General features: G+C 47.5%; 1 protein-coding gene across 3 annotated transcripts; it reads right to left on the reverse strand.

Moving 5' to 3' along the window:
• Positions 1–995: 995 nt before the first annotated feature.
• On the reverse strand, positions 996–17,722 carry LOC128134449 (serine protease inhibitor Kazal-type 5-like). 3 transcript variants are annotated; one of them, XM_052772137.1, is made up of 14 exons: positions 17,601–17,722; positions 16,422–16,447; positions 15,219–15,346; positions 14,626–14,692; positions 12,804–12,931; positions 12,581–12,632; positions 10,105–10,235; positions 9,427–9,508; positions 8,867–8,934; positions 7,897–7,987; positions 5,311–5,438; positions 4,881–4,944; positions 1,669–1,721; positions 996–1,228 (listed from the first exon to the last, which is right to left on the reverse strand). In XM_052772137.1, exons 1-13 carry the CDS (start codon positions 17,656–17,658, stop codon positions 1,716–1,718), a joined length of 1,029 nt encoding a protein of 342 aa, XP_052628097.1. In that variant the 5' UTR covers positions 17,659–17,722; the 3' UTR covers positions 996–1,228; positions 1,669–1,715. The 3 variants fall into 3 exon arrangements, with proteins under 3 accessions (XP_052628097.1, XP_052628098.1, XP_052628099.1); XM_052772138.1 differs by having other exon boundaries at positions 4,884–4,944; positions 17,601–17,706; XM_052772139.1 differs by lacking the exons at positions 4,881–4,944; positions 5,311–5,438 and having other exon boundaries at positions 17,601–17,706.
• Between the last annotated feature and the right edge of the window lie 222 nt (positions 17,723–17,944).

Consider the following 17,944-nt stretch of genomic DNA (forward strand, 5'->3'; position numbering starts at 1 on the left):
GGGAGCCTTAGCTCAAAGACCTGGCTTTATCTTAAAATAGTTTCAGACTATAAATGAATTAGAACTCTCTGTTGATCAGTTACATCTCAAAACAACAATACTTTTCCTTAAATAGCTTAAGCCATTCAACACCATGGAACTTCTCACTTCTCCATCTCCGCCAGCACCAGGACCCTGAAGGAAGGATCCCTCCCTGCAGAAGATGGCTCCCAAGATGGGCACTGGCTCAGCCCTTGTGCCCACAGGGCCTTGTTTGGGGAAGAAAGTTCAGGCCAAGGCAGAAGGGTGACCCAGAAGCACATGGTGAAGGTCTGCGGGCCAAGATGACTGAGCTTTCTGCTTGGCCAGCACTACCTCAAGGGTGCCATCAGTAGTTCCTGCTCAGAGCAAGAAATACTGCTGGCCAAATTCACACCTCCAGATCCCAGAGACCTTTCTGGCTGTGCCCCCAGCTCCAGCTTTGGTGGGGCAGGGCTCAGCACACCATCTAACATGACCAAGGTGTATCTACTTCCCACAGCTGCTCAAAACAAAGTGGTCTGGATTTCCTCATGCCTCAGACAAGGAGGCTGGAAGACGACACTTACTGCAACAGCTAAACTGCCAGCCCAGTACGTGGGGTGCTTTTAAACCAATGTTCCTCTGTGGGTTTCCAAATGTAGACCAATTAAATATCAAAACAACCCTCTGAGGTAGGTAAGTATCTTTTAATGTCCATTTTACAGGCAAGAGAAAAGGGCTGAAAGGGCAGTGAAGTGGTTGACCCAAGGCCCCACAATGAGTCAGAGAGAACCTGACCCCTGGTCCCTCCTCACAAAACCCCAGTCCATGCTTTTCCTCCTCAGGTCCAACATCTTTGCCAGGTATTTACAGCAGCTGGTGCAGCCTGGGGGCCTTTGCGCTTGCTTATTGCCTAAGGTGCACACAGTGTAAAGCCAGAGTGGGGACTCGTTTGTCCCTCCCACAAGGTTTAGTGAAGAAAAGTGACATGAAGCTGCTGAGTTATCTTTATTGTAGAAGCACACTAAGACACAGCAAGGCAGCAGAAACCGCAACGGCACGCATGGGGCAGACCTGGGAAGACACCGCTGGGTCCCCACAGCCCTTCGCCCTCCACCTGAGCAAGGACAGGCCCCGTTCACTGCAGAAGGGGATGAAGGCAGCTCTGGCAGTCCTGGGGACTTGGCAGCTCCCCTGATGCTCAACATCAACTCTTCCTTTACTTGCCCTAGGGAGACAGCAGGGAGACAGTTTATTACTATAGTCCCAGAAGGCAAAGAGACCTGACAGGACCATGAGGAAACCTCAAAGCTGTGATCCTCCCATGATCTATAGGGGCTCTGAGCCACCCCTGTATCCCCATGATGGGGGACAGCAGCACGCTGCTCTGCCAGTATCTTCCCTGCTCCACAGGGACAGCTTGGCTGAAAAAAACAGAGCCAGGGGAAAAGGAATGGGCAGAGCCCACCACCGCAGGCATTAGAAAGTTTGTGCATTCCCACAAGCTCAGCCCCATCATCCCCTGGCTGGGGAAAGCACACTGCAGAGCCCTTTGTCACAGCCCCGCAGCCCATCCGGGCACGGCTGGATGCTCCAACCCTTGTGAAACGCAACCTCCAGAGGACAGGCTGGCCAAGAGGGGGGAAATCACTGCCCCTCTCTCTGTACCTTTGGTCACGGCTGATCCCCAGTGTTTGCTGGCAGTCTGAACTTCATTAATTCTGGAAAGAAAAAGCAAAAAATTAGTCCATCCCAAGCACGACCACTGCTGTGTAACACTTGCTGAGCATTAGTACCAGTGTGACAGCCCCTCCAGCCAGCTCAGCAGCCACACAAACAACTGCAGCAGAGCCTGGCACCAGGGCAGGCAAGTTGGGTTGCTGCCAGCCTAGGAATACAAGACTAATTTCAGCGTGAAGCTAGGTGCTTTCCACACCTACTACCTAACCAGTAAAGGTTCTGCTCTTTTTCTTTTTCCTCCTTCTGCCACCTTAAAAAGAAGCATGACAAAATAAAGACCATTGTAAGAAAACCAGGACTTGCCCACTGCAAACCTGGGAGTTGTCTGTTAAGAAACAGATTTTAAAAAAGGAAAAACAGGATATTCCCTTTTTTCCCCCTGACCTATTGACTAACATGGACAGACTGGTGACTGCCATATGGGTGATTTGTGGAAAAACCTTTGAACAAGTAAAGGAACTGCAAGCTATGCAGCATTAAATGTGCTGGAAAGACCCACAATTAATTAATCCATATGACACAGCACTGCAGGACCTACTGGACAGCTAGCTTACCAAAACCAATATTTAAACTCAGGACTCAGACCTACATTTATCTTCAGTAAAGCAGAATAGGATCAAAGGAATTTGGTTACGGCACAGACCTCCCAGGGAAGCTGGTGAGTCCAAACGCCGGCCAGCCTGAGGCCCCAGGGACCGGCTCTCTCTGCAGCACGATTTTCTACCACAGCAAGTGCACAGATACATCTTTTAGTGTCAGATCTCTTTCAAACCACACTGCTCCCATCCCTTCCTACAAGCATCCCTCCCTGATGGCAATCTGGTCACCAGGCATGGAGAGTTGCCAGAAACACCTGGAAATCCAGTAGGAGCCTTGCAGGCAGGAATGGGTGCAGACACTGAGCTGCAAAGGGATGACATGGCTTGGACACACATTTTGTCAGGCAACCCAGCACCCTCCATGGATAATTTCAAAATATAATTTGAGGAAATATTACGTTCAGGTAACAATTCCTTATCTTCCTCCAAAGCTTAAAGAGCGGCCTTTGCGTTTTCATTCTGCACGTTTCAACTGTCTAAAATAATTTCTGATGCCAAAAGCACTGTTGGAGATGGTTTCCTCTGGGGTTTAGTAGCATATATTGAGTGCCTGGGTCTTCAATAGAAAGAAGAATTCATTATACCGCAAGTGACCATGAATTTAAGTGCTGAAAATAACATTGCTCTGTACATTGTTCATAACCTTCCGTAAATTTCCAGTCTGATTCTTCAGGTGACAAAATATACATAAATAAAGAATAAATCATTTTGTGTGAGGGTTTATGTTTGGCTTCTTTTGCCCCAAGGAAAAAGCTTATCCCTTTCCCTTTTAATTGCATCCAACTCTCCCTGGAATACTTAACACAGCTACAAGCTGTCTGACTTTCAGTAAATGGCATATTCCTCTAATTGCAGAGGCTTGAGAGCTGTAACAGCTTGGTAAAACACAAACCAGTAAGGAATTCCAGACCAGGCACAGTTTTGTGGGAATCCTCTCTATTTTTCAGTTGGCATGGTATACCCAGTCTCATCTGTCTTGGGCAGTGTGAGCACAGTCACCAGCGGGCTTGCGTGGTGCCTGGTCTCCCCGTGCCCCCAAAATACACAAGCCAACAGTGGCTCCATCACACTAAAGGTCAAGACACAAAGGCCTCCAGTATGATCACAGGCAAAGTTATTTCTCTCTGCACTACAATTTCATCAACTTTAAACAAAGTTGAGAGCACTCTGCTGCTTTACAGAAGAGGGGAAGAGGGGAAGAGGAGCTGGGATGTTTACTTCTTAATGTTTTGGGGATCTGCTGGCCTTGAGCAGAGGAAGGCATGGCGTGACGGCTATCCCACAGGAAAGCTCTTCGCTGCCTACAAACACATTGATATCAAATTCGTATTCAGAATCCAAAGCTCCTATCCAAAGTTTTACAGAACTTCTCTTTGGCTGGTTCAATATTTCGATTCTCTCCAGGTTTGGAGTGGGGACAAATCTCAGTATTTCCCTGGGAATGTATATTCAGTTTCTCAAGAGTTCATGCCAATACAGAGGACAGTCCTCTCTGGGTGCTACCAGGCATGCTGCGCACCCGAGACAAACTGGGAGACCCTGGCTGCAAATCAAAGTGCTGGAGACTGCCAAGCTTCCACTGGTGGAAAGACAAAGCACAGCTAAGAAATATTTAACTCATCCCACATGGCAGATCGTACACAATGTCAAGGCTCAAGACCTTTCCCAAAAGTATGCCACCTAGTGTATAACTTTCATTTCCCAGCCATGTCCCTGGATATTTTGTGGGAAATGAGCCCTTTATGGTTTATGCAGTTCTGATCTTTCTGGCCTCACCAAAGTCCCAAGAGGAAAGCCAGATGTTTTCCCAGATATGTCACTCTCCTACCATAAACTCTAGGTAAAATATGGAGAACTATGCCCAGGTTATATATTAAATCCAAGTCTGAACCTGTACTTAAACATCTGGACCACAAGCACCCCACTCCTGAGGCTCTAATGATCCCACCACAGATGCAGGGGCCAGGCTGGCTCCCCAGCATGCACTTGGAGTGAGAAATGGAATGCTACCCACAGCCAAGAGGCACTTTGGGTGGCTGTTTTCTCCACCTTTCAGCAACATCCCACCCCAGGAGAGGGGAGGGAAAAAAAAAAAAAAAAAGAAAAAAGAAAAAAGAAAAAGAGAGAGGAGATAGAAGGCTCCAATACCCGTCTTCCCTCCCAGCCTGTGGTACAACTGAGCCCTCCCAACCTGCAGGACTGCCCGAGCTGACCCTAACAGTACCAGAGCATGCTGCACCACATGGCTGAAGAGCAGCTGTAGAGCATGACTTTAATTAGCCTGTTAGTTCAGTTAACTTTTTCATTCAATTAACCTGTTAGTTAACCTGCCTGCAGGGTCAAGGTGTTGACCCCCAGCTACTGCTGAAGAGCACAGCAGGGCAGCTGGTGACTGACTGCCAACTACTTCTCATTTTTCCCTCTCCATTACGTCTGCCTGGATCAGGCCCCCCCAGGCTGAGACAGTGCCAACAGGGGAGTCTCACAGAAGGAAAGGAAAAGATTGATGTTTCCCTAGCCCAGCCGTGGCACGCTGCTTACCACTTCAGGGGCAGGCTTTCGGCATTCACCTCGATAGTTTACCGTGATGTAGCTCGAAGCTTTCCTGCAAAGGGTGGACAAGACATTGCTTATTATTCACTTTCAGTGCCACAGCAATCTGCCATCGGCATGACAGTCCTCTGTGGACTCCTTAATACTTCAATGCGACTTCCAATATGATGGCATTTATTACTCCCCAAACAATCTTATGATCAGGCAGAAGGGGAATAGGGGACTCTGGAAACTTGTGTATCTTAATTAGCTGTCATCATATTAATCTCAGGCATTTTGATCTATGTTTGCTTAACAGCAAGGCACCAAGGACACACTTGATAGTGAGTCATGATATATCAAAACAAACACCATACTGCAAAAGACACTCGGGAATGGTGGATAGCCCTGTATTACTGAAATCTCTCCGCCTACTCACATGGCAGCTGAACACAAGTCACATTCATTTTTGTATGTTTTCCCATCAGTGCCACAGACTGGTTGTGAGGATTTGCTGCAGAAAATCCTTCCACCCTTTACCCCGTGCAGAATTCGATCACAGTCCAGCTGAAGAGAAAAAGAAATCACATTTGGTGCTGGTTCACTTGCAAGACCCTCCTTCACACAACTTCAAAACACTTACAAACCAAGCCTTGCCGTGGGGCCCCTCTGCCCTGCAGCATGTCCACCACACCTCCAGCAAGGCCAGGCTTGTAAAGAGATAGTGTGTCCTGTTGGACTGGCCAGCCAAGCTTTTGGGGACAGAGCCCTCCCTGCTCCACTGCCAGGCAGAGACCCACTCATCTGATCCACCTCGGCACCTTGGTCCAGGGCAGGTTTATTTCTCTCACCAGGGATCCGCAAGAAGATGAAAACTTCTGCTACCTGTCCCTAGTCCTCCTTATCGGGGCTTTGATACTGATTTATCTCCGATAATGAAGATGAAACCCATTGGTCAAAATTAAGGAAAAAAAACCTCTACAGCACACTGCCACTGCCCAAGGGCAGTGCGACACACAGCACAACTTCTGACACCCACCAAGTTCAGAGACACAAGCATATATGAGCAGCTATGACCAATTAAGGGTGCCCTCTTGTTTCCTCTCAAGCACGACAACAGGAACATTTAAACACAGCTTTCCTTACAAACCACACATGGCACAACCAGGACAAACACACAGCACAAGGAGTGGCCTTTGGGGACCCCAAAAAGCCTCTCGCACTTAGGTCTCCACCCTACAAGCAAGCCAGGGTGGGTGTTCGCAGAGTCATAGCAAATTTCAAACAGCAGAGGTCAGAGATACTACAGCCTGTTCCCTGGCACACACACAGCCCCTTCCTCAGCCTGGCCACCCACCTCTGCTGCAAGTGTTGAAAAAAAAGAGATGAAGGAGTGACTAATGGGTTCCCATCCCCTTCTCCAGGTGCTACAAAACATGTTGCAACACCTGCAAATGGTGCAATCACAGAAGAGCTGCAGCTGGGATGGAGAGGACATTCCACCTCCCATCCCACCCAGAGATGCAGCATTTAGCACAAAATGATGGCTTGTCAACAGCATTACAGGGTGGAAAGCACCACAGGGAAGGAAGTTTTCATGCGAGGCAGCACGGGGGGGGGGGGGGGGGTTCGGTGACATTGGGGTGCTGTGATAGCACCTGCTGGTTAAACACCACTTGCTAATTTCATTAATGTGCTGCTTCCTCCCTCATCTGGGTAATTACCAATGACATGAAAGCCAACAACACTGACCTTTGCAATTCTCTGCTAGATGCCTTCCTGCACACCAGATGTTGCTGCCCGCAGTACGACCCATGTGCCTGCACTACTGCCCAGGGCAGGCGGCCACCCCACTGGCCGCCCCACATATCGCAGGTCCCAGCAGCCAGTGCCACCACTCTTTTGGCTCTGGGGAATTGCCTGTGACAAAACCCACGGGTGGCCCTGGAAAGAGGAGAGGAGCAGATTTGCTCTCTGAATCACCTCTCGTCTGTCAGGCTCATCAGCATCCACTCCCCCTCCGGTGCTACCAGGAAATACCACTAAGCCCTGAAGCAGACTGGTATTATTACGCCTAATACCTCCTCAGGAATGCATCAAAATTGCTGTACCTGAACCACCTACCAGGATTTTTAACTCAAATATCCCTTTTCTAATAGCAGTCGGTGACAGAGGTTTCAGACAGAGTTAAGGCAGTTTGTAGTAAGGTCCCTCCAGCCCCACAGAAACACATTTCCCAAATGTTATTTAAATTACTGTATGCAAATGCTGCAGGGATTAAAACATCAGGTCATTTTTTTTTAATCATCCGAGCTCTTGACAACACCCTGTGGCAGCAAGATCCACAGTTTAGTCACCCTTTTTATGGTAACTTATTTTCTCTTATTAGGTTCATATTTTCCACTTTCAGCTTTGTTGAAACTATTGCATTTTCTTCTTGTGAAGACAAGGGAGAGGAGACACCCCTACCTTCTTCCCATGTTATTCCATACAGAGTCATCATCTATCACTCAGTGTTTCCCCCTTTAGCCCTCCCTCCCCCTGCCAACCTTGTCCTCATCCCCTGGTCAGCACCATCACCCTGCTCTGGCCATGGCCTTTAACTCAGCACCTTCTCAACATGTGGGGGGTGGCACTCCTCACCCCACTTTGGCTACATGTGGAGCAGGCATTCAGCCTGAGCTCAAGACCAGCACCCCCATAGCTGAGGTACATAAGGATCCAAGCCCAGAAGTAAAACTGGCTTAGGAGGGCCCCATATGGGCACATCCAGCCCCACTCCCCTTCCCTCTGCTTCAGTGCAAGATGATACAGGGGTTAACATCAGGATACAGATGCTTTCACTCATTCAAACCCTTCCAAGGACATGGGGCCAAGTGAGAAGATTTAGGGTCACAGGAAGAACAGGAGCAGCTGCTGGGAAAGGAGCCGGCGGGAGCTCAGCACCAGCAGAGGAGCACTCCATGGGAGAGGTCCCCATTTCTGCCCACGCAGCTGCCATCTGAGATGCAGGAGGTGGGTTTACCAGCTGGTAGGCATCGGCATCGCTGTCCTGCGCCTTGCGACCTGGTGCCGGGTTGCAGTTCCTACCGCTCTGAGCCGCGTTTCCTTGTGGGCTGGCAGGGAGAGAGTGGAGAGGCAGCTCATCACACCACCCCTCCCAAACAGGGGGAGCACAGTGCAAACCCACCCTCCCCGCAGACCCTCACAGTTCTCAGGGAGCTGCTTGCACTACGGTATCCACCCACCCACCACGATATGCGAGGGTGAGAAGCCCCCCAGCCACACGCTAACGGGGAGGCGGCTGACAGCAGGACAAACCTTGCCCTGTGCTCAGCCCAAGTGCATCACCACCCCAGGGCTCTGCACCCCTGTGTCTGCTGGCATCGCTTGGTGGATGGGAGGATGAAGGGATTGCATCAGCCAAAAGCAAGAAATCTCAGAGCTCCCCAGCAAAGGCTCTGAAAAAGCAGCAGCTGAGTCCTGCTCAGGTCCAGCAGCTATAAAACAAACAGGAGTGCCTGACCAGTGCCCAGAAAGCACATGGTGCACCGGGCGCTGCATCCAAGCCAGCGGGTGAGGATGAGCCAGGGACAGGCAGAAACATGTGCCCTGCCAGGAGACAGGGTTTGCTGGGCAAAGGTGTCCTGAGAGGGATTTTGAGCACAGCAATCACTGGTGCTTCATACACAGGAAAGTCAAGGCCAAAAATGAGCAAGGGTTGAATGAGAAACATGCCCCACTCTATGTGTCTCTTGCCCATCACCAGCCTATAACCAGTGGGGAGAAGTGCTGTACTGAGCACCAAACACTGCAATGTTCAATTCTCCATCCCAGACAGTGCCTCTTGTGTGCTACTGAACCATTCCTGCTCCAATTAACCTCCTAACCACCCCTAGGAAAAAACATGTAGGTGGAAGGAGGCAGAAACCAGGGCCAGGACTTGTGGAGTGGTCAGGGGGACAGGCTGCCATCCCGGGTGCTGCTGAACTTACCCTCTGCTCGATGAGAAGGGACGTCTCTCATTCACACCCTGCTGTGACCCTGAACCACCGCAGCTCTTCTGCAAAAGGGGCAGGATCACATTCAACAACCAAACACAGAAATAACTTTTATACAACTAGAGAAGCAGCAAAGCTAAAGCAGCTCCTGTCCTCCCCCTTTGTCCTCCCAGATGCAGAGAATTACAGGGCTGTTCTTAGAGAAGCAGGTTTGATGCTGGCTCCATACCCATCCATGGGCTTTAATACCTGAACCTGAATAGTCTGAACCTGCCCTTTATCTCTCGTATAACATCACACCACCAGGAAAGCGAGAGGGGCTGTTCTGTCAGGTCCAAACATGCCCACTTTGTATGCTCACACACAGGTCCATCCCACAAATGAGCGAGGTGTTGCAATACAATCTGCTTCTCCTCCATTGTTAGTTGGCTCCAGCATCCCAAGCACCACGGTCACCCCAGGCTGACCGCAGACAGTCCCTAGCCATCAGGATCCCACAGATTCTCACCAGCCCCTTCCTCTGAGCTCAGGGCAGGCTCCTAACTCCATCTCACCTGGTTTGTACTCTCTGAACCGAGCGGTTTGTTGCGCTGGGCAGTGCCACCAGACTGACCTCCTCTTTGGGCTTCCTTTTTGCTAGAAGGAAAGATGGGGAAAAGGGAGTGCTATGGCAGTGTGACTGCCACCAGCACCCAGGGCTGCCCTGTAAGCCAGCATCATGCCATTAGGCACCACCTCCCCATCCACAGTCCCTGTTCCTGGTGGTCCTGTTCCTAATTCCCACCCCTAAGCCTTCTCCCTTCTCCTCACCATTCCCACTGTACGCTACATCCTGGATCCAGGTGGCTGCTTTCATATCAGGGCTGCTTCTGCATATGCTCTATGGGAGTAGAAAGAGAGCATCTGGAAGGCAAAGTACACGCATGGGAAACTCCTCAGGAGCTGCCCATGCCCGACAGTCTCCTGGGAAAGGGGTTGCTCTCTATTAACCTTGCTGCTTCTCCTCTACTCCACGCTGCTTCTCACCTGCCCCTGGGCCCTTTGCGCTGAAAGGGAAGTGGGAAGATGGGCAATGGCCGGAGCCCTACTGCCAGAGCATCTCTTGGAGGGCCACTGGGATTCAGGACTCTCTCCCAGGCATCGCCCAGATGCAGCTCCACAGGCAGAAGCTGCAGTTTTGCAGCCAGAGGTTTCCCTCTTTGCTGTTGTTGCTCAGAAGAAGCCGTACTCACAACTTCTCAGCGCACATGAGACATTTGTTGATGTGCTGCTTGCCAGAGGAATCCCGAACAGGGTCATTTTCCCTTGTGCAGGACAGTCGTCCACCAGCTTCAAACTGGGAGCGATACTCACTGCAGTCGTCCTGTGGAAGGAGGGCAGCGGTTAGGGCACCCTGTCCTCCTTGCCTTATTGATCTGATTCTTAGAAACTTGGGGTTTCCTGCAGGAAAGCATTGAACCATTACAATGCATCATAGGAGAGCCTGGGTGTGGGTGAGAGATGAGGCTGTGCAGAACCAGCCACTTAGTATATAAACAGAGGACTGAGTCAGAAAAATTACGGGTCCTTCTGCCTGGACAGCACGTGTTGGGAGTTCTCTAGTATGGTCCGACTAATTATTATTCTCCTTGTTGGGCTATCCAAAGCATGCCAGTGATGTGACTGATACAGTAATGAAGTCCCTCCCACTTCTCCCAACATCCTTAATACACAGCTACAGCCTTTTCCCGGATTGTAGCTCAGATAATTTCATTTACAAAGCAAGTAGAATCCCCAAAACCAACCACACTTTGGGACATGTCAATCAAGAAGCAGCAGTTAAAACGTGAAAGCATAATGCAAACATACTTAATAGTCCATGAGCAGTGGAAGGTTGTTTGGAGAATAGATGATTAATTTGTTACCTTTTCAAAAATCACTGTACAGAAACCTGTTATGTAACATGGATGCAAACATTCAGTCCCTCTAATTTCAACTATTTCAGACACTGCAATAGCGAATTCCAAACAGCAAGTACAGACTGTTAAGATAAGTAACTGGATCCCACTTACCCTTGATTTTTTACAAATAGGTTTTAACACTTGCAATTTTCTGCCCATTTTGTGCATAGGAGAGTTTTGGCTAGCTTGCATTAAGGTCCTTAGCAGGTCACTGACCTCATCCTTTGCTTCACTCAGAAGTTTCCAGCATCTCAACCTCTCTGCCGGGGAGGATTTCCCCAGCATTGTGTGCTGCATCCCATCCAGGGCACCTCAGCCTCCAGCTCCTCAGCTTTGCTACTGGACTAACGCTGGCAAAACGCTCAGAGTACAAAGCCCCACATCTCCCTAGAGCCAAACTAGCCATGGGTAGGAGATACATGATCCGGCACAGGATGACCCTGCACCTGCTGTGGCCAGCAGCCACGTTGCGTTGCATTTCTCCCATCAGAAATAAATGTCACACCCCACTTCAGAGGTCTCCCCGAGAGACTCACTGCTGCTCCCCATCACCAGCATGCACTCATACCCCTGTGCAGTTCACGCAATGCTTTCCCTCCCCAACAAGCCCCGGCAAGCTCTCCCAGCCCCTCTGTGCCTCATTCCCTGGGACCAGCCCAGCTCAGCGCCCCAATCCTCTGCCTCAGAGACAGATCTGCCTTCTCCTAATAGCCTCTCTCTCAACTGGTCTCCCTTTGAACTAGCAGTTCTGGAGCTCTGTTAACTTACCGACCTCTGCTGCAAAAACCTCGCTGAGTACATCCAAGACTTGCATTTGCCTTTTTCATGGCTTGTCGCATCCCTGACCCGCTAATAAAGGCAGGGCTTTCTTATCCTTTGTCACTTCTAACTGACAAGCAGGAATTCTTGTTAATCACTGACTGTGTGATCTTGCACTGCTATTACATTTTCTCTTGTTTCTATTACTCCAGGCCTCGGTGCTATCCAATTAGTCCTGAGTGATCTGCTGATCCTCCCCTGCTGATACTACCTCCCAGCTTTGCCATCAGCAAATTTCATTTACGGTTCCATATTTTTGTGTCAAGGTCATTAAGAAAAGCACTGAAACAGGATTATCCCCAAGACTGAGGCTTAAGGGGACCTCACCAGTCCCTACCGTAGCAGCAATTGAAAGGTAAGTGTTGGAAAGTGACTTTCTTCCCCCCTTATAGAGCTGCTTTTGCCAGCAAAGCATCAGTGCACAGGGACATGGTGGCTGCAGGGTGGCAGGGCAAAGGTGGCAAATGGCAGCTCCATGAGAACAAAGTTTCCAACAAGAAAAGCTAAAACTGAGCCACAGGCCTATGTCAATAGTGCAGGGCTGAGCTCCTCTTCCAGAATACAATGATTTCTTGAGCTTTGCAGAGTTCAAATTTAGAGCCTTTCACCCAGATTTTTCTTTTTCACCTAATTAGCACCCTCAGCAGCACTGACTTGTCCACCCTCAAACCAGGTTTCAGGACAGCGCAGCACACCTGGTTTCTTACTCTGATGGGATTTGCCTGTCCCTAGATCCACAGGTCAGTGGGAAAGACCATAACATTCAGGCACAAGTTGTTCACTTGGGGGATTCAAGAGCATGAACAAGAAATAAAGAGGGAAAGGAAAGTGGATCTCAAAATTAAATCAGTGGAGACTGAGCAACTGAGTTGAATAATGTTGCCTTTTCTCTATCTTGAGTGAAAAACCAATAAATTTTATATTGACCTGCCTAATACTTTAATCTCACCTTATCTTTTCCTTGTCTGTTTTTAGATAACTTCCGTTCATTCTCCCTTTTGCTGGAAGAGAAGCAAGATGAGAAAGTAAATATCACAGTGCTCCAGGGAACGAGAGGTTTTCCCCACCATCAGCTGCAGGAGGGGCAAGCGATCCCATCTGCTGGCGTCGGCAGCCGTGTCATTCCAGCAGCTGCTTTCTCAACAGAAAAGGCGGTTTTTTTCTCTACTCACAACTTCTCTGCACACATGATGCACTTATTGCTGTGTTGCTTCCCAGAGGAATCCCGGACAGGGTCATTTTCTCTGGTACAGGAAAGCTTCCCTTTCTTGAACAGATCGCGAAACTCTCGGCAGTCATCCTGTGGAAATGCCAAAAGCACGGGTTGACACAGGTATGCTGACAGAGGGACACATCTCTACAAATCCACAAAGGATTATCCAGCCAATTAATTACATTTCGAACATTATTTTGTTTCCTTGAGGTGTAACTCGGTGGAAAACCATAGTTTTCCTGATGTGTCCTCTTAAACTATAGCATGCGACATAAAACAAATAAATCAGTGTATTTAGATGAGCAGATTTGTCTCTTGCATCCAGGGTAGCCTTATTTCTGCTTCTAATAGATAAGACATGCAAGAGCCTGCCCAAAGGACCTAGGTTCTGCTCCAAGTATAAAAGCTACAATTTCTCAGTGAATTTTCAATGAGGAAGTAATTCTTCCCATCTCTCGTGAGAGAACACACTACCAAGAATTTTAAAATCCATGCACAGTAAAAAGATGAAGCTGCAGGCATAAAAAAAAAAATCCTGGCTCACCTCACATTCGCAGGTATGCTAGAGTAAGAGGTGGGCATTTTTACCTTCCACTTCAATTAACGCGTAATGTCATGTTAACCAAAGCACCCTATTTCACAAAAGGCTTTTGTAGCAAAACCTGCTTAAGCATTTCAGCCTGGTCTTTATTTTCCTCTGAACAGCTTTCCTATAACTTTCAGGGCACACAAGCAGGTTTGTAGCATAAGAAACACATGCCACATGTGAAGTCTTTAGGTTCTTTTATGCAGCACTTTTAAGGTTATCTGCCATGTGATCTGTAATACATTTTTTTCCCCTCACACTGTGTAGAGGAGATGGTTTGATAACTTATCCCAGCTCTGCAGACGGCAAAGTCAAGCCTAGAAAATTACTTGCCAAAAGCCAGACAGAAGATCTATGATTGAACAAAGAAATGCAGTGTAGGTCTCTTCCTGACACTGTGAAACTGTCCTGTCTTCAGGACCACACTTTGGCAATTCAGGTGTTTAAAAGAGATCTTCCTTAGGACAGCTATGCTTTACAAAGCCTTTAAATTGCCCAGACACACAAGAGCTAGAAAGCTACCCGGCTTAACCAGATGTAAAAAAAAAAATAAAAAAAAAAAGTCACTGCAACCAACATTATCTGATGCAAACCAATTCACTCCTATCTAGAATAAAAACTCAAAGCTCAAAAAGACAACTCCCTCCACATAAAGACCTGCTATCTAGAAAAACAGCTATGGGTAAAAGAAACCAGCCAGGTGCATCAACAAGATAAACAAGGGACAATTAGAGCCAGCCTGCTCCCACACCCTGCCCTAGTCAGAGCTCACATGCACCATTATTGCTATTAAGTATTTGTCAGATGCCAGTGGTATGCCTTATAAACAGGCAAGTATCCTCCTTAGCCTATACTCTGGATCAGGCACAGACCATATGTGCCATGGCGGTAATTGCCCAGTAGGGACTAGATTGCCTGGGAGGTGCCACAAGGAGTTTTGGTTTCTTTTACACTCATAGATGGCACAGAGCCTCACACTCCTTCAAACCCTCTTGCCAAGGCAGAGCACATTTGCCCTGCTCCCATTTCAGACACATTGCTGGGCCCTTCCCCATCAGCCAAGCCAGCGTTTCCCACGCTGCAGACAAGGAAACGCACTTGGCAAGTGGGTCAGAGGCAGAAGACATGATGCCACCGCATGATCCTGCTCCCAGCGTGCCAATAAACTTGCTTTGGTAGTGATGTTTCACCTTACCTCCTCCAAGGAGTTCGCATTCCTGTTCGCCTCTCCACCACTCCCTGTGTTTTTTGAGTCTCTCTCCCTGCAAGAAAGGGAGGCATGAGTGACAGAGCAGCATGTAGTCCTGCGACATAAACCCAAAATAGCTGGTGATTAAAGGCCAATCCTGCCAATCCCACCTCCCCATTGCGCAAGGAAGCGGGATGGACCAGCACTGGGGCTCCAGCTCAGTGAGACATGCCTGGGGTGTTTAGCACCTCTGCACTGGGGGCATTTTGCCACCTTTTCTCTCTGCCTAACATCCAGGTGGTGCCATCCTATTAAACACCATCTATGGAAACAAGAAACTAAATCCGTGTATGTTTTCACCCCAGATTTGCTCCTCACATCCTGTGGTGTGTCCCCGCCATGTGATGAACTGGAGAGAGCTACTGGGTTCACAGAGTTGCTGAAGAGCTATTAACTGGTCTCTCTGGCCCAGGACTACAATTCTACACCATGGAGCCCCCCAAGAGCGGGCTCATCACTACAGGAGGAGAGGACATGCTGTGGGTGGGCAGCATGGCCGCTGGAGCCTGCACACAAGCCGGCGGGCAGCCGATACTCACAGCAGCCTTTGGCACATCAGGCACTTGTTGAGGTCTGCTTTGCCATCCGGGCTGCTGACGGGCTCCTTGTTGGTGGGACAGGAAAACTTCCCGCTGCGCAAAAGTGACCAAATTTTCATGCACTCATTCTGAAAAGCACAGAGGAGGACAGTCAGCGGAGGCTCCCTCAGAGGCCCTCAAGATCCCGAGAACAGTTCATTCACATTTAAGTTTTTTGGGGTGGGCTACGTGCTCTCAAAACCAATAGTCTGTTTGCACCAGGCCTGAGGCTACCACACTCCTCGTCCCCATCCCTCGCCACACACCATGCGTGGTACAGGCTGCACCCAGAGACCTGCTTGTGGCTCTGAAGCTAGAAAAGACAATGAGAAAGTTCAAAACCCATTGCAAGGGTGATTATTCATGGGAAAAGGAGTACATATTTAATTTGCATACAGCTGTAAATTGCTGCCCGCTGCAGGGGAGGACTGTTATAAAGTTAGTCAAGAGCAGAAAATATAGCCCTAGAAGTGCCAGTGGGATGCAAGAGTAATGAATCGACCAGAGTGACTGAAGAGCGATTCAGGTGCAAGACTGAAGCACAGACAAGCACAATCCTCTTAGGAAGCTGAGCAGTAATATTGGGTAATTCTGCAGCAACCAATTGCTGCCTCTGCTGGGTAACTGAAATGCAGACTAGGGAGAATCAATGAACCATTTAGTTATTTTTGGCTACTATGTTTTCTAAAACGATCTTTACTAAGGAGAGGCAAGCTTGTTTGATTAAAACGTGAATGGAGCTGACTTCTCAGTCATTGAATCAAATAATTTTCTGAGACTCAAAGGACTTGCCTTAATTCTTTTCATTACCAAACTCAGGAATTATTGCAAGTAGGGGTTTCTCCTGGATCAGAAGCAAGATTCTGAAATATCATTGGAAATATAATTCATGCCATTTCTAACTTCCTCTCATGAGATTTCTAGCCCAGAGCTGTTCAGATATGTGCTCAGCATAGTGCACCAAACATAACAGTCAGCTAGAGACATTGCTGTATTACAAAAGTATTGTCTCTAAACATGGAAAAATTCACTGCTTTTTCCACCACTGAAAAAGCATTATGATATCTAAGTATAGTCCATCTAAATGACTTTGCTCAGAGCATGCATTAAGCAGTGTATTTGGCAAAACAAAAGGAGAATCAGAATAGAAAAGGTTGGACTTGCCTTAATTGAAGCTTGGCTGGCAACATCTGCGACAGAAAAACCAACAATGAAACCATACAAAATCTTTGAAGGGAAATTTTAAATCAAAAGCATTTAATTAAAATACTTGATGCAGTTTCCTAATCTACCCAAATACCTCTAGATAAAAGCTAATCCAATGCATTATTGTACACTGATAGAAAGGACTGGGCATTAGAGACTTCCTGGAACATTGCGCTTTTTGTCATTCAAATGCAAAAGCACATCCATTTTTTGCGTCTTTGTTCCCTCCCTTACTGTGTTACTTTTCTCAGGCTTAAAATCCACGTTCCAAGGATGGTTCAGTAACTGTTTCTCTATTATTCTACCCCACTACCTTGGTAGTTGTATCAACCTTACCCAAATGTTTTTGGCTTTCTTAATCTTCACTTAAAATTGGGATACCAGAGCTAGACCATTGTTTTTTGTCCAAAACTTCAAATTCCTTTCAAGGCCCATTCCATTTGCAGTACTTCACGTAAATTACCAAATCAATAATGAGTCAGCAGGTGGGTAGCTGATACATGTTTCTTTCTACTAAGCCACTTATAGCTGGTATAATACCTTTCATCCTCTTCTCTTGCATCATCAGTGGCATCATAGGGAACCATCAAGAAACCTTCCATTAGCACTTTTTCAACAGAAATAGGCAGTAAAGCAAAACACCACTGCATCAAGCCTAAACTCCTGCTGAAGTCTCTCTACTGTAGCCATATGAAAATGCATTCCTTAGTAAGTGTTGACAAGCAATTCCCATTTTTCTGAATTTACCAAAAAGTGTATTATGCTTTTGTTCAAAGTAAAGCTTTTTATGTAAAAATTCAGTCTGGTTGGAAATTTGTATTCCTCCACTTAAACAACTAGGGGTTTGGGTTTTTTTGTTTGTTCTTAAACTGTTAACTCTACTAAAAATAGATACATTCACCTATCAGTAGAACGTCACCATTTTCACATGCAAGAGAAAAAGCCATTATCAAGAATGTATTATACCAAATCAATACAAGTAGTACGGTAAAAAGGATGGTCTTCTGGTTATGCTACTATGCTTTTTAAAGAACAAAGACTCTCTAATCCTCTATCTCCCTGCCTTTACAGGAGTTTCCAGGCTGTGTCCTCTGCCAGTCCCAGATTTCAGCACAGAGAACATCAGAAATTACTAACCTGAGAAGAAGCAGAAAAAAGCCAGAGCAAGGACCACCGAGGCACCTTCTATTTTCATGGTGAGGGTGGCAGTTGTTTGCCTATGTTGTCTCTGTTAGTGCATTGCTCAATGAAACTCAAAGAAAGGGCTCAGGTCAGATCACATATATATAGATGACCAGATTCTCCGCCTTTGTTATGACATAATCTTCCCAAGAACCATCATTAGCTGCAAAAACCAGTTTGATGACAGTAGCTCTAAATTCTAATGATCCCATTAACACAATTAATTTCCATAAGGATGGGACATATTTGAGTCACTCCCTGCATTTTGTCAAGGTAAGAAAATTATAAATAGATCATTT

The sequence above is a fragment of the Harpia harpyja genome, chromosome 20 (assembly GCF_026419915.1).
Source record: "Harpia harpyja isolate bHarHar1 chromosome 20, bHarHar1 primary haplotype, whole genome shotgun sequence".
Lineage (NCBI taxonomy): Eukaryota > Metazoa > Chordata > Aves > Accipitriformes > Accipitridae > Harpia > Harpia harpyja.

What these genes read in the sequence shown, in the direction of transcription:
- LOC128134449 (XM_052772137.1), bottom strand. Translation starts at nt 17,658, where the DNA reads ATGAAAATAGAAGGTGCCTCGGTGGTCCTTGCTCTGGCTTTTTTCTGC. An exon ending in CTGATGTGCCAAAGGCTGCT is followed by an intron (nt 14,693 to 15,218) that starts GTGAGTATCGGC and finishes CCTTTCTTGCAG; the next exon opens with GGAGAGAGACTCAAAAAACA. An exon ending in GTTCAGAGAGTACAAACCAG is followed by an intron (nt 8,935 to 9,426) that starts GTGAGATGGAGT and finishes CCCCTTTTGCAG; the next exon opens with AAGAGCTGCGGTGGTTCAGG.